The sequence below is a fragment of the Aegilops tauschii genome, chromosome 6, assembly GCF_002575655.3.
Source record: "Aegilops tauschii subsp. strangulata cultivar AL8/78 chromosome 6, Aet v6.0, whole genome shotgun sequence".
Taxonomy (NCBI): domain Eukaryota; kingdom Viridiplantae; phylum Streptophyta; class Magnoliopsida; order Poales; family Poaceae; genus Aegilops; species Aegilops tauschii.
In genome coordinates this window covers 90,633,576-90,648,252 of record NC_053040.3, presented here as the reverse complement: position 1 = coordinate 90,648,252, position 14,677 = coordinate 90,633,576, and the positions used below count along the sequence as shown (strand labels likewise).

The window sequence follows — 14,677 nt, the reverse complement described above, 5'->3', positions numbered from 1 at the left end:
ATGATTTGATCGTTTGAAGGGATTGTTTTTTAGAGACATTTGAAGATTATTAATTCGCGTGTCATGTGCTATATGCGGTCAGTTATATATTAGCAAAATACAAATAATTTTTAAAAAAATGTTTATGCTCCCAATACAGCGCATGGGCAATTATCCGGTAACTAAAAAAAAACTGTTTCTAGCACCGGTCGGACTCTTTCTCGTGTGTTAGATTAGAAACCGAATCCATCCCGGCAAAAAAAAAAAGATCCTCAAAAAAAAAACCGAATCCATCACGAAATCCACCAAGGCCGTCCCTCGACCGCTTCAAATAAAAGCCGCACGCACGCACGCCTCCGATCCTCTCCTCACAGCGCCCGCCGCCATCGCCTGCGACCTCCTGCTCGAGTTCCCCCCGCCGGCGCCGAACTCCCTGCCCTAGGTGAGTAACCTCGCTCTGTATTCTTGGTCACGGTGGATCCGAGCGGGATGGCCCTGCTACCTGGATATTTTTTTGTTTTGTTAAATTTAGCGATTGTTGCTGTGGACTGGGCATGAGCTAGGGTTTGGTTGGGTGTCCTCGTATATGTAGAAAAAAATATCTTAGTATCGTCGACTACTGTATCTGTCGAGCTGGACCTGATCCGGCGTAGGTATTATTTGTTTTTCATGAGGAACAATTTGATCTCCACGGTTGTAGCCTGGAAGCGATTCAGCGTTCGTAGCGTATATTTGATTCCGAGCTGCTAGTTTTGGTTTATTGCTTGAGATCATAGATTAAGTAAATATTGTTCAGTCCACACATAGATCATATCTACTCGTAGTACTAGTAGCAGACTAGACCTATCTTGGTCATTTAGGGACCTACTAGATCTGAAGTGAAAAATGCAGTTTTGTTCAGTCCAATAGGCTATATTCACTCTTTGATGAACAATGCGGCCGTTTTGTGTTGAATTTGCTTCTGCATCGCGTCTCTAGTTTGCACGGAACCATGCCCGTTGTTAATTTCTAGGCACTATCTGATTTTGTTTAGACAGTCCACACTGTATAATCCTCTGTTCCCTTTCTGGCATTATGATATACCTCCGGCTGAATATTTTTCTTTTCAATCTTGCCTTGTATGCAGAATCGCTAATGCATGATCTTTGGCTTGTTTAATGCAGGCAGCAGAATCTCTTTGCTACAATCTGACAAAGTGGAGGGCTTGGAAGTCCAAGTTTCTTTCATGTCTGGACAACACTCGCTGTACTTCGAATCAGTTGGATTGCCGGGAGAGTGTTCTCGTACAACAAGAAAAAGGGATAAGCTTCTTTCCCCTCACTTGCCACTGTTCAAGGTCAGCTCAAAGGCGGCTCTTGCTTCTGAATTTGGACGAGGCTGATAGGATCAGAAAGCTTGAGCCAAGATGGCGCTGCAGAACATTGGCGCTTTGAACAAGGATGACGCCTTCTACAGGTACAAGATGCCCAAAATGTTAACAAAAATAGAAGGCCATGGTAATGGCATCAAGACAAACATCGTGAACATGGTTGGCATAGCAAAAGCGCTTGCCAGGCCAGCTTCCTACACAACAAAGTACTTTGGCTGTGCGCTTGGGGCACAGTCTACATTTGATGACAAGACAGGGGTTTGCATAGTCAATGGTGCCCATGACACTGCAAAACTGGCTGGCCTTCTTGAGAACTTCATCAACAAGTATGTTCAGTGTTATAAGTGTGGCAACCCTGAAACAGAGGTTGTCATCTCCAAGAAACAGACGCTATCTCTGAAATGTGCTGCATGTGGCTTCATCTCGGATGTTAACATGAGTGACAAGCTTGCTAAATTCATTGTGAACAACCCGCCAGAACTGAAGAAGGGAGGCAAGGACAAGAAAGCCATGCGAAGAGCTGAGAAGGAGCGGCTCAAGGAAGGTCAGGCTGCTGATGAGGAGATGAAGAAACTCAAGAAGGATGGGAAGAAGAAAGGTGCTTCATCCAAGGACAGCACTGCAAAAGGTGTTGCTGCAAAGAAAAATGCTACTGCTGGTGGTTCTGATGAAGAACATGCAACCTCGTCAACTTACAGTCAAGCTGTGGACTTTCCAGCTGCTGCAGATGACGACTATGACGACGACGATGATGACGGTGTGGAGTGGCAGACTGACACGTCAGCAGAGGCTGCGAGAAAGCGCATGGAGGAGCAGCTGAATGCGGCGACTGCCGAGATGGTCATGCTTGCCACCGAAGAGACAGAAAAGAAGAAGCAACATGCCAAAATGTCTCCATATGATGAACTGGTCGAGGAGATCAAGGCCAACGTGGGCAATGCTGCCACTCCAGCTCAGATCAAGGCTGTGCTGTCCTCCTCGACCCTCCCCGCCAAGGACGTGACGGACGCCCTCTTTGAGGCGCTCTTCCACGGTGCGGGCAAGGGGTTTGCAAAGGACGTCAAGAAGAACAATGACTACCTTGCTGCTGCCGTGCCCGATGAAGGAGCCCAGATGCTGCTGCTCCAGGCCATCGAGGCGTTCTGCGGCAAGTGCAGCGCCGAGGCCCTGAAGGAGGTGCCGGTGGTCCTGAAATGCCTGTATGATGGCGACGTCCTCGAGGAAGAAGCCATTGTCCAGTGGTACGATGAAGCTGTTGCTGCCGGCAAGGCCTCCCAGGTTGTGAAGAATGCCAGGCCGTTTGTGGTCTGGCTCCAGGTCGCCGAACCGGACGAGGAGTGAAGAGGCCGTGCTGCTTGATCCCGTTTATACGCTCTATCTTTTTACCGCCTACTTGCTTTAGGTATCTTTTCATAGTGTTTGAAGTGTCCATTTTTTGGATCAGTATTTTAAGTTTCAGACGTTAAACACTTGAGTTGTTATGGTTGATTCTGTGTTGAGTCGGTTAAAATATTTCTTATAACAAATTATGTCTTTTGATAGTGTGCTTGAAGTGTCCATTTTTGGACCAGTATTTGAAGTGTCAGAGGTATGCATGGTTTGCTGCATCCGCTGTGTCCTGTTTTCAACTATTTCTTATAACAAATTATTCAGAATTTGTACTTCTGTTTTCCAAAACCATGCTTGCATTTACAGTTGTAACAATGGTGCCGTTTACTCTGCTGTTGCTGAACATAAGTTGTTGAACATTTGTAAGCAGACCCCCTTGGTTGTGTGGTGCTGTCACTTGTGTAACCTGTGTTAGTTCCAAGAGCAGGAAAGAGAAGTACTCCCTCCGTCCCATAATATAAGGGCACTGCTAGACACCGGCGCACCGGCCGAAACTTTTGGCCGGTCCAGCCATAGCCGCTCGATGGGAGCCGCGCGGTGGTTGGATCTGGAGCAAAAAAAAATCGCCTCAGCTTCTTCTTTCTCAGGCCCCCGTGGCGCATCTCCGGCGAGATCCCCCGCAGCTCACAGCACCGCGCAGCTCCAGCAAGGCCTCCCCCGCGGCGCTTCTTCCTCGGGCCCCCGTGGCGCATCTCCGGCGAGATCCCCCGCGGCTCGCAGCTCCAGCAAGGCCCCCGCGGCGCATCTCCGGCGAGCCTCCCCCCCCCCCCCCCCCCGCCCCCGCGGCTCGCAGAGCCGCACGTCGCCGGCCGCAGCACCCGTCGTAGAGCTCGTGTTGTTCCCCGTCCTTAATTTTCTGGTCGCAGCAAAAAATCTTGACGGTTCGAGCAAAAACCAATAAACGTTGGTAGCAAAAATTGGAAAAAAATCGACGCCGTTCCAACAAACCAAAAACCTGATGGTAGCAAAAAATGATGCTTGTTCCAGCAAATCGAAACGCTGGTGGTAGCAAAAATAAAAAATCGAGCGCTGGTTCCAGAAAAATCAAGAAGCCGGTGGTAGCAAAAATTGACACTGGTTGCAGCAAACCAAAAAACGGTTGTAGCAAAACAAAATGGTTGAAGCTTTTCAAAATTAGGTTTGAAGCTTTGCATGTCAACGCGTCATGTGCTCACTGGTTGAAGCTTTATATGAAGCCGGTTGAAGCTTTCTTAAATGCGGGATGAAGCTTTTCAATTCAATAGTTGAAGCTCCTGAATTTAATGGATGCAGCTTTTTTGTGCTCGATGCCCCGGTGATCAGTTTCTTCGTATTTTCGATTGAAGCTTTCCCGTCGCCGGTTGTAGCTTTCCAGGCCATCAGTTGCAGCTTTTGTTGCGGGTGTGCGCCGGCGACCAGCATCTCTGTTTGTCTTTTGAAACTTTTTATGTTGCCGGTTGAAGCTATTTGGGTCATCGGTTGTAGCATTTTGCGCTCCCGGTTGCAGCTTCTCTCACGCGCGGCCATCAGGCGGCGGCGCGGCCATGGAGATGAACGCAACCATGGAAACGGCGCGGCAGCGTTGCCCCCGAGGGGCGCACGAACATCACAGGAGGCAGGAGCTGATGGCCGGCATGGATCCATGGAGTTCTCTGCCTGGGCAATCGCGAGGAAGAAGGAGTGGATGGAGGCGTTGGGGATAGGATAAGGTACACGTGTTGCCTTCCTGATGGCTAACGCCAACGAGGTGAAAGCGACCGGCCCGAGCGTTCCGCCGGCGCTCCGCGCGTAAACACTTCCCTAATATAAGAGCGCTTTTGACACGACACTGTAAAAAATGCTTTTATATTATGGAAAGGAAGAAGTGATGCTTAATTATTTTCTCTTTATTCTTGAAGCATAACAAACTTCAAAATAATAAATAGACTTCTAACCAGTCTTTTACATTTTGTCTTATGCGATTCCATGTTAACAGCCCACAAGTGGCAACTTAATGCTACGTTGTTCTAAAAAAACGTAAGGCTACGTGTGATACTCCTAGTCCCCGCTGGATTCTGCTGGTGGTTAACTCATGTTCAGTCAAGAAAGACTTAGATTCAGTTAACGGACGGACTAGATCAAGTGCAATTATGAAGGTCCAATGGCTCACATTTGCTCGCCTACTTATTATATCGTGTCACCGTCTCTTTTGTACTGTATTTTTTCTACCGTTGTCGGGCTATATAAAAGTCGGCACCGTGAGGTTGTATCCTCATTAATTTTTTGACAGATAGACTGTAAGGGATACTCTTATAGTATAATTGATGCAACAAACCGAAATTGCAGGTACCATGCCTTGAACCTAGCTAGGTGAGAAAGCATCAGCCCCTTTCCACCACAAAACTATGCCTTAATCTGTTGTACCCTCCTCATTCCCCATTTCGGAGATAACTATATTATACTTTAAACATACTCCAATATAAATGTTTTCTTGATCTGGATCGAAACCCTAGTTCATGTTCATCCCCAAATCCCACGATCCACTGCTTTGGGGCGTGACGATTGGTATCATGAGCGCAATCTCTCATTGGCGGCGTTTGTGACTTGGGAGGTCGTAGAAATTTCCCACCCTCCTCGCCCTTTTTCTTGGTAGCGGCAGTGCCAGAGTTGATGGCACTGGTGGCAGGGAGTTTTGAGGGGCGTTGGCGGCGGTAGACATGTGGAGTTGGTGATGGTAGACAAATTCGGTGGCACTTTGTAGGCATCAACTGGTTCGTCAAGCCCCTTGCCCCAGTGGTAAAAATCCTGGTCGATAGCAAGCAATGTTGCATCTAGAGGCACTGGTGTTGGTGGGTGATGGTGTCCTGGACTAGGCGGTGCTAGGCATGTCGGCTCCCTGACGTATGGGTCGTGCAGAGGACCCCTAAGATTATCAAACAGCGGGCCACATTCATCGGGCCAAGGAGAACCAAGATGGAAGGTTCCGAAGACATGGCACATACTCCAAGACTTAGTGGTCGTCGTCGTCACGATTACCCTTAGATAACTGACCTATGTGTAAACCGTAGGCACCCCTAATATCTATATAAGCCGTGGGGTGAGGACCTGCCACCACTATATTTTAACAATGCGCCATATTGATGGCGTTGGGTGTTCAGGATTCTAGACACGTTTTCTGTAAAAGAAGAACGAGATCCCGGATTGCAGCGACAGTGAATCCCTAACGGCATTTCGTTTCAACGTTTACGACGAATGGGTCAGTAGAGATATTGGTCGTCATCATCCGAGGACATTCAACACACTCCCCGACCTAATGACAAACTATTGCGCCATAGAGGACGCCCGCTTAGGCAACCAATATTGCTCGAGACCCCAGCTTGGGGTTACCCGAAGCAGAAGGCAGGCACGACCCTCGCAACCGGCGTTCCAAGCGCAACAATATTGACACACGACCAGCAGCCACTACTAGGAAAAGGCCTACTAGTGGCGCACCAGTTTTGCCTACTAATGGCGCACTACTGGTGCGCCACTAGTACCACGCCACTAGTATTAAATACTAATGGTGCGCCATTAGTATCTGGTATACTAATGGCGCATCACGCCGTGCGCCATTAGTATAGACCAACATGCGCCATTAGTGTGCCTCCTAGGGGGCGATATTTACACATGTGCTTTGCCATACTAATGGCGCACTGTGGGGTGATGCGCCATTAGTATCCTTTGGTATACTAATGGCGCACGTTGGGGTGATGCGCCATTAGTATGAATATTAGGGATTATTTTTTTTCTTTTCTGATATTTGCACAGGTTACAAAATATATTATTGGACATAATATAGACAGCACCACACAGCAACAGCAGATTCATCGAATACAATAGAAGATTAGTCTCCGAATACAATTCATCATATTAGTCTCCGAATTCAAAAGACCGAACAAAGATAGAACATTACAAGTCTCGAGACCGCGAGTAGCGAGTTTGTCTTCACATTACAAGTCGATATCGATCATCTAAACTACCATCACATAGAAGAGAGCTGCGGTCATCACGATGAGCATCATCGCGATGAAACTGGTCTTCATCCGGTTCCTCCAACGCTCCCTCCTCTCTCCCGCTAGATAGCGCGCGTATCTAGATTCCGCCTCCGCCCTAGTGGTGTACCCTTTGTAACTGTTACCGCTAAAACGGTGAACCTGTCTCCGACACTCCTCCCAGTCGTCGTAGATTCCGGGAACCTTATCCTTGTACACGACATACGACGACATCTCTATGCACTAGCCAAACAACAGACAATACATAAGCAATATATAAGTATGCAACAAAAGGATCAGAAGAGAAAAGCAAGACATAATAGCACGATTCATGGTCCTACTAATAAATAGCATCGATTACATCTAAGTTGAACGACTGTCCAAACCAAAGAGACATACAAGTTCATTAAAGTTTAATTACAACATGAGCTAATCGATGTTTCAGAACTACACATAGCATCACTACTTTCGACTCGACTCATGGGACCGGAGCGTGGATGAAGCCGCCGTCTTTCGTGATGGTCATGAAGTCGCGGGCGTTGTCAGCCTGCATTTGTAGCGTTGTGTCTATCTCACTGTTGGACGGTTGATATTTGAGGTAGAACTGCCCCGAGGTACGAAGGACATCTTGATGGATGATTTCTGCAAACTCCGACTGGATGCGAAAGAATTCTTATCGGATGTCCGCGTCCTGGATTGCCGCCAAGCTTGCGGCCCAATCTTTGAGATTATTTGGTAGCAGAAGGTGATTATGATCCCGTACGATCGCCCGCATGTGATGGAGGGCGTAGTAGGCATCCTTCTGACCGCCAGGCGGCTGCTTGACGCAGGGGAACGTCGTATTGTGGGTGAACACGTGCCTGCCGTACCTACAAACTGGCCTCTTAAAGGTGCCTCCAGATGCGGCGTAGCCGGGGAGAGCATCATCAAGAACTTTCTTGATATTTGTGTAGTCTATCTTGGAGTCACGGTCCGGGTCGAAATACGTGGCCATGGAATATTTCGGGCTTAAGAGGATGAGTGTGCAATGTGTGTCACTGCACAGAACACGGAATGTTAGAAAAAAAAGAACGATCGAAATCTAAGAAATCATATGTTACGGGGCGGTTAGGGGATGACTTACTCGGGAAAGTAAGGCACGAGGAAGTTATCCTTATCTGGGTTTGCCATAATGACGCCTTCGAGGTGTGAACTCGCGACTTGCCGGTCCCCAGCGCTGCCCAAGATCTTGGCACGCATGTAGAAGGGGTCGACTATCACAATGTCCGGGGTCTTGTCTCTAATGATCTGCATCTCCATACTCAGCGAAAACAGCCGAACGAAGGTGTAGTGCAGCGGATGAAGGTTAAACATAGCAAAGATGTCATCAAACCGCAGGACGATCGTACCCCCGACGGCGCTATCCACAAAGCCCTTGCCCTCTGGCACCTTGGCCACGAAAACCGGGTATGCCACATCATTCTCTCTGAGACGCCGCTTCTCCAAAGAAAGAACACTGTCATGCAGACTCCGCATAGCACCGGTTGCAGCATTGAGCATATTTGTCGATAGCATCGCCCTACCCGCCACATGCACCCTCCTCGAGATATCCTTAGGTGGCCCGTCCTGAGCACGGATCGTACTCGGTGTCGGCTGGCTCGCACCGGCGCCCTTGTTAGTCTTTCGTTTCCGTCCCTTCTTCTTGATCTGCTGTAATGGGATCGAGTTCTGCTCACAGACCGCCTTCTTGAGCGTGTTGGGGCTGATAATATTTCGCACCTTAGCTATTTGAGGCTCGATGAAGGCGGCAGCTGGAGGCGTCTCCTGAGAACTGAACGCCAGACGACGCCTGTTGCAATTGGGTTTCTCCGTCGTACCAGCTAGATCGCGGTCGTCTTTTTCAGGGTTGGGTTCTTGAGAAGGAGGCCCGCAGAACTCGTCACCGTGCCCATGTTCGGCAAAGTACTTATCGACGTTGGTAAATGTACCGTCGTCGTTGTCGTCGTCGTCCGGATCATGTGCCATATGCATGTCCAGATCCTGTGCCATAGGGATGTCCGGCATGTCCGGTAGCGTTGCAGCGTTCTTGCCATGGCTTGGCGCTGGCACGACTGGCGGTCTTGTCTGTGGGGTGGTGTCCCCCGCCCCCAAACGAATCTGGCTCTTCGGCCAAAGCAGGGGCCAGCTTACGCAGGCGCTGAGGGTCATCACATCATCTTCGTCGGCCCCAGCGGGTCGAATCGGAGGTAACAACTCGTCGCAGCCTGGCAGCACCCGAACCAGTTCAACCCTATACAAGGTGGGTGGCATCGGATTACCGTGGAACACGCGGTTGCCCGGTTGAACGATTCTGCCCTTGGCGACATCGACCAACTCGCCGCCCACGAAGTGCAGGAGAGTGCAAGGAACGTCGGCGGCGCCCTGCGAAAACATGTAGGGCGTCAAGGATGCCCAGTCAAAGGCAAGGAGATGAAGTCATCGGCCGAGAGGCTTAGTTACCGTGATGTCGTCGAGCTCGGCTAATGTCGAGGCACCGCCAACGGCGGGCGTGCAACTGACGGAGGGACCGCTTGCTGGCGAGGTGCCGGCCGGCGTACACCCGGGTGCATTAAGCTCCAATGCCCGTGCCGGCGTCGGAGACACGAATACCGCCTCCGCCGGAGACACCAATGGCGCCGCCTGCGCGTTGTGCGAGTTGCTGGCCAAGCTGGGAACCGGGGGAGGCCCCTATTGGCCGCCCGCAATCCACGTCGTCAGCCCCTGAATCAAGGTAGGCACCATGGCGGTGAGCGTCGTTCCCAGTTGTTGTTGCACTTGCTCTTGGACAATGTCCGGAATCCGCGCCACTTGTGCCTTGAGTTCTTGAACCTCGCGCGACTGACTTTCCGAGCTGGTCTTTTTCTCCTTTCGCCCACCAGCGGTATAGTATGACGACCATTTTGTGGACAAGCCTTTGCCGGCCACACGACCAGCTAACGACGGCTTACTGAGCTTATCCTTGTTTTTCATTACGTTCAATGCCCTATTTAAAGGGGTGTCGAAAGGGGAGCTCTGAGACGACCCTGCGCTACTGCTTTCAGCCTCCTGCGGAAGGAATGTGAACCATTTAGAAATTTGGCTTCATTAATTAGAATGCAACCATATGGAGCTAATTACGCGGGGGTGTATTCCTTACCAGAACAAGCTCAAGCGCCCTGGTCTTCGGATCCGTGGTAAGCTCCTTTGTTACCCTTGTACCGGGCCCTGACAAAGTTCCTGGTCTGCTTGTTACGGTATTTCTCGAAGCGGAGCGGTAGGCCTTGCTCGGCACGCTCCGCGTCCTCCTTGTCCCATATAGGCTCCGCCACTCTGTAACCGCCGGGACCGAGTTGGTGGACCCCTAAGTTCAACTGCCCCATTTCTTTCCCCCACTGACTTGATTCGGAGGTTGCGCTGCTCTCGCACTTGATCTTGAACTCCTTGTAGTCATCTTCGCCGATCAAACGATATTTCACCTTGATCTTCTCATAACTATCACCTTTTTCAATCATTGCCTTCACCGTGCTTCTCCAAGTAGACAGGGCCGTGCTCATCCTCGTGAGGGCGGCACTGTTCACTTTATTCCCTGAGAGGTGTGTGTTTGCAAAGTCAGCGGGGAAATTGTATCGTTCGTGCAGCTTCGTGAAGAGGAGGCTGCACAAATTCCCTCGGTCTTTATGCCTTAGGTTCTCGGTGTTGATTGAGACGGTGCTCCAGAGAATGCACCCGAGCTGAACCGAGTACCCCTTGACTAATTCTTTGGGCGCCGTTGGATGCCCGTCGGAGTTCACTTCAGTAAATTCCTCCTTGACGGTGCCGAGCACGCTCGGGCGCCGGTCCTTCCGTTGCCTCTTCGGTTGGCTGCCATCTGTGCGTGCGCCGCCATCATCAGTGGTGGCATCCTCGGCGGCACCATCAGTGGTGTCATCCCCGACGCCACTAGGGGTTGTGTAGTCAGGATCGGTGTCTTCCACGGCGTCCTCATAGCGGTGAGGTTCTTCCTCCAGCTCCTGGGACAGCTCCCAGAATTGCTTGCCGCCCGAACCGTCGGCCTCATCGTTGTGGGCCATGTTTTGCTCTAAATAGGAAAAAAAATTGGTCAAAAAGTTGGTTATTGTCAAGGAACAAGATCATGGTCTCATCATTTAGGGTTTGTCGACACCGGGGCATCCTAAAAGCTAAGCTTTTATCATTTAGGGTTTGTCGACGCCGAGGCACCCTAAAAGCCTAAGCTTTCATCATTTAGGTTCTTATCGACACCGAGGCACCCTAAAAGCCAAGGTTTTATAATTTAGGGTTTGTCGACGCCAAGGCACCCTAAAAGCTAAGCTGGGAAGGAGAATTCTAAGTTGGGCCTAATCACTTGGCTCTATTGCCACCTATGGTTTAATGCAGCAAGAATAAAGGGGCAGTTGATCCTACTTAATTAAGTACTAAGACCCCGGCCCATGCATTAGTCACAAGTACCCCATATGTCCTATTTTTAGCAAAGTCATGCTAAAATTCACGGAAAATTTCAGCATGACCTTTGCTGAAAATAGGACATATGGAGTATCCGAATTTGCCGGAACGGAAGTTAATCGACATTCCAGCAAACTCAAGGGCCTCTCGGGGTACCTGCAAAATCATCATGACACGATGGTCGGAGACAAAACCCAGCAAACTTGCAAAGTTACTGACGTGTTTACAGAAATTGTTTTCTGTAAAAGATGATCATCATCTTTACAAGTCTTTCTCAATGTGATCACAAGTAATTCAGAGGCATCACAAGTAATTCAGAGCATCACAAGGCATTAGTAGTTCAGTACATGAACAAGTTTTACAAAGCACATCAATATGTACTGTATTTCATTGTGGAGTGATATACAGTATGTTACAGCAAAGAAACAGCTTAATCCATGCCTGTTGATGCCCTATTCTTGCTGAACTTTATGACAGTATATACAACAACTTATCCTAAATGTGGCTAGAACTGCAGATTTACAAATTAAAGGACACAAACTCAAGCAAGCTTCCTAAACAATACCCTGACAGAAAACATAGGACAAGCAATGAATTTCTATAACCAGTAAGAACAAGGGGATGATTTTAGCTAGTCAAGTGCAGCTCTAGCACCCTGTAAACCAACAGAGTGTGGGTCACCACAGATTCTGTAGTCAAAAACCTTCAGGGCAGAGTGAAAATAGTTACAATATGCTTGCAAGTAATTTTTCTGTAACTAAGGCACAATATGCTTGCAAGTAATTTTTATGTAACAGTCTTGCCCCTATTTGAAGGACAAGCAAATAGATACAATGGATAACTTTGGCACAATCCTAAGGCACAATCCTCTGACTAATTCATCACTGTAGGCCAGCATGAAACACACTCCTCCAAAAAAAGCCTAAAATTCCACTATTATTGCGTGTAAAAAAGCCTAAAATCCACTAGTATTGCCTCTAAAAAAGCCTTAAAAGTCCACTATTATTGACAATCAAAATATGATCTGAACTGTAAGGAGTTAACTGAAAAATGAGTGTTAACTGAAGTTTTCCAGTACAGATCATAACTGAAGTTATTCAGAGAATATAGTGACATCAAATGCAGTTAATTAGTCTTAATTGAATCTTAGTTTGTATTGTTGTCAGAGATTCACACATGCTCCCCTAATTATTTTGTCTGTATCTTTAGATTATCTACTTAGGCACAATCATACACAATTCTGACTGTACTGTAACAATTGTACTCCATCAAAATGTTAAACAGAAAAACACTTTGTGGATAACTTTGTTTTCCTATGACTGAAAACTGAATGTAGAGTTTTTGCTGCCCTTCATCAGAACTTCATAAGAGAGCTGCTCCAATTTCGGCAAAGTTTCTTTGCATAATGCTATGACTTCTGACTAATTAACATAAATTCAGTTCTCATGCAATCAACGAATTCCAACAAAGTCTATTTTATGATTTGTGACTCCGGATGGTCTGAAACTATCACTGAATTTTGTGTTCGGTTTTCAATTTTCTGGAGGCAGACAAAGTTGTAGAGAGGGGAAACTGACTTAACCTTGGGAGGGAGGAAGGAGGAAGGAGGAGAGGTACCTGGGCGGGCACGGCCGGTCGCCGGAGGGGTCGGGGTCGGCGGCGGCGGCGTCGAAGGGATGGCTCGAGGGCGTTCGAGCTCGTCCGGGTCCTCGTAGTCGAAGAGGAAGACGGCGGCGGTCCTCCTGGGCGCCTCGGTTGGTCGTGGGGAGGCCGGCGGCCACGTGCTTCGCGGGTCGGCGGCGGTCGTCGTCCTGCACCCCGTGCCCGGACTGAGGTAGAGGCGGTGCAGGGCAGGGGCCGACGCGGGGAGGCTGTCGGCGACGGCGAGGTCGCGGAGGCGTCGGCGATGGCGGAGCTGCAGTGGTGGGGGGCGCGGGGGCGGCGGCGTCGTGGGTCGGGGCAGCGTGCGGGGGGGGGAGTGGATCTGGCGAGAGGGAGGGACAAAGGGGTCGGGCGAGTTAGAGCTAGGGGGAAGATTACTAATGGCGCACCCCCGAGCAGTGCACCATTAGTATGTTTTTTTTATAGCAGTGGCGCACCCCCTAGCAGTGCGCCATTAGAAATCTTTTTTTAGATAGCAATGGCGCACCACCCGAGCGGTGCGCCATTAGTATGTTTTTAATAATTTTTTATAAAAACAGTAATAATTTTTTTATGAATATGAAAAAATATCATCAAATTTGTTATTTGAAAATATCATCAAATGGGGGTGCTCGGCGGCGGTGGAGCGGGCTGGGGAGGGTGCGGGGGATCGACGGCGGCGGGGCAGGGTGCGGGGGCTGCTCGGCGGCGGTGGAGCGGGCCGGGGAGGGTGCGGGGGGTCGGCGGCGGCGGTGGAGCGGGGGAGGGTGCGGTGGGTCGTCGGCGGCGGTGGAGCGGGGGAGGGTGCGGGGGGTGCTCGATCGGCGGCGGTGGAGCGGGCCAGGGAGGGTGCAGGGGTCGGCGGCGGCGGTGAAGCGGGGGAGGGTGCGGTGGGTCAAAAAATATCATCAAATTTGAAAAAATATTCATGAATACAAAAAGTGCCCATGAAATTTGAAAATATTCATGAGTTCAAAAAGTGCCCATGAAATACAATCGAGAAATGAAGGCTACAATTTAAATACAATCGATCTTAGCTAGCTATCTGTTCACAATCTTCTTGCCCTTATTTTTCGTAAATGGAGTTCTTCTCTTGAACGGACGCCCTTTAGGTAGGGTGGTCCTGCTTCTTCTTGTGGTGTATGCTGATACTTCATCGTCGTCGTCATGTTCCATCTTCGGGTCGCCGTACTTGTCGAAGTCTTGCTCATTGGCAACTCCATCCATTCCGATGATCTTCCTTTTGCCTCTCCTCACGACAACACGACTGGGCTTTGACGGGTCGGTAATGAAGAAGCATTGGTCCAGTTGGGAAGCCAGTACCCATGGCTCATTTTTTGCGGTGACGTTCGCGCCCGCGGTCTTGGATTTGGCTTCGGGTATAACCATGGTGGTGAAATACCGTTCTTCTATTATGACGCTCTTGGCCCATCTGACACGGAACATCGGGACCTTCTCTCCAGCGTAGCTCAGCTCCCAGATCTCCTCGATCCTTCCGTAGTATCTGTCCTTGTCGTTACCGGTGTAGGATTCCATCGTTACCCCGGAGTTCTGATAACCATCGCTCTTCATGTCCTTGTCCTCGGTGTAGAATGTGTAGCCGTTGATATCGTACGCCTCATAGGTCATCAGGTTGTGCTCGGCGCCCTGTGACAAGGCGAATATGAGTTGTTCTTCCGCGGAAGAATCCTCATGTAAAGGGTACGACAGAAGCTTCGGCTTGAACCAACGCGTGAAACATGAGTTGTGCTCTTTGATTATATCTCCGTCCGTCCTCTGTTGGCCTCGGTCATTGTACATCTTCTCAATAAAGGTTTTGTGCTCTACCACCCAAGGATCGACCACATCTATG

The 14,677-nt window shown here is 49.4% G+C and overlaps 1 protein-coding gene across 1 annotated transcript; it reads left to right on the top strand.

Moving 5' to 3' along the window:
- The first annotated feature begins 288 nt into the window (after positions 1–288).
- On the top strand, positions 289–2,885 carry LOC109740428 (eukaryotic translation initiation factor 5). Its single transcript, XM_020299490.4, has 2 exons — positions 289–421; positions 1,143–2,885. Exon 2 carries the CDS (start codon positions 1,385–1,387, stop codon positions 2,687–2,689), a length of 1,305 nt encoding a protein of 434 aa, XP_020155079.3. The 5' UTR covers positions 289–421; positions 1,143–1,384; the 3' UTR covers positions 2,690–2,885.
- The last annotated feature ends 11,792 nt before the right edge of the window (positions 2,886–14,677 follow it).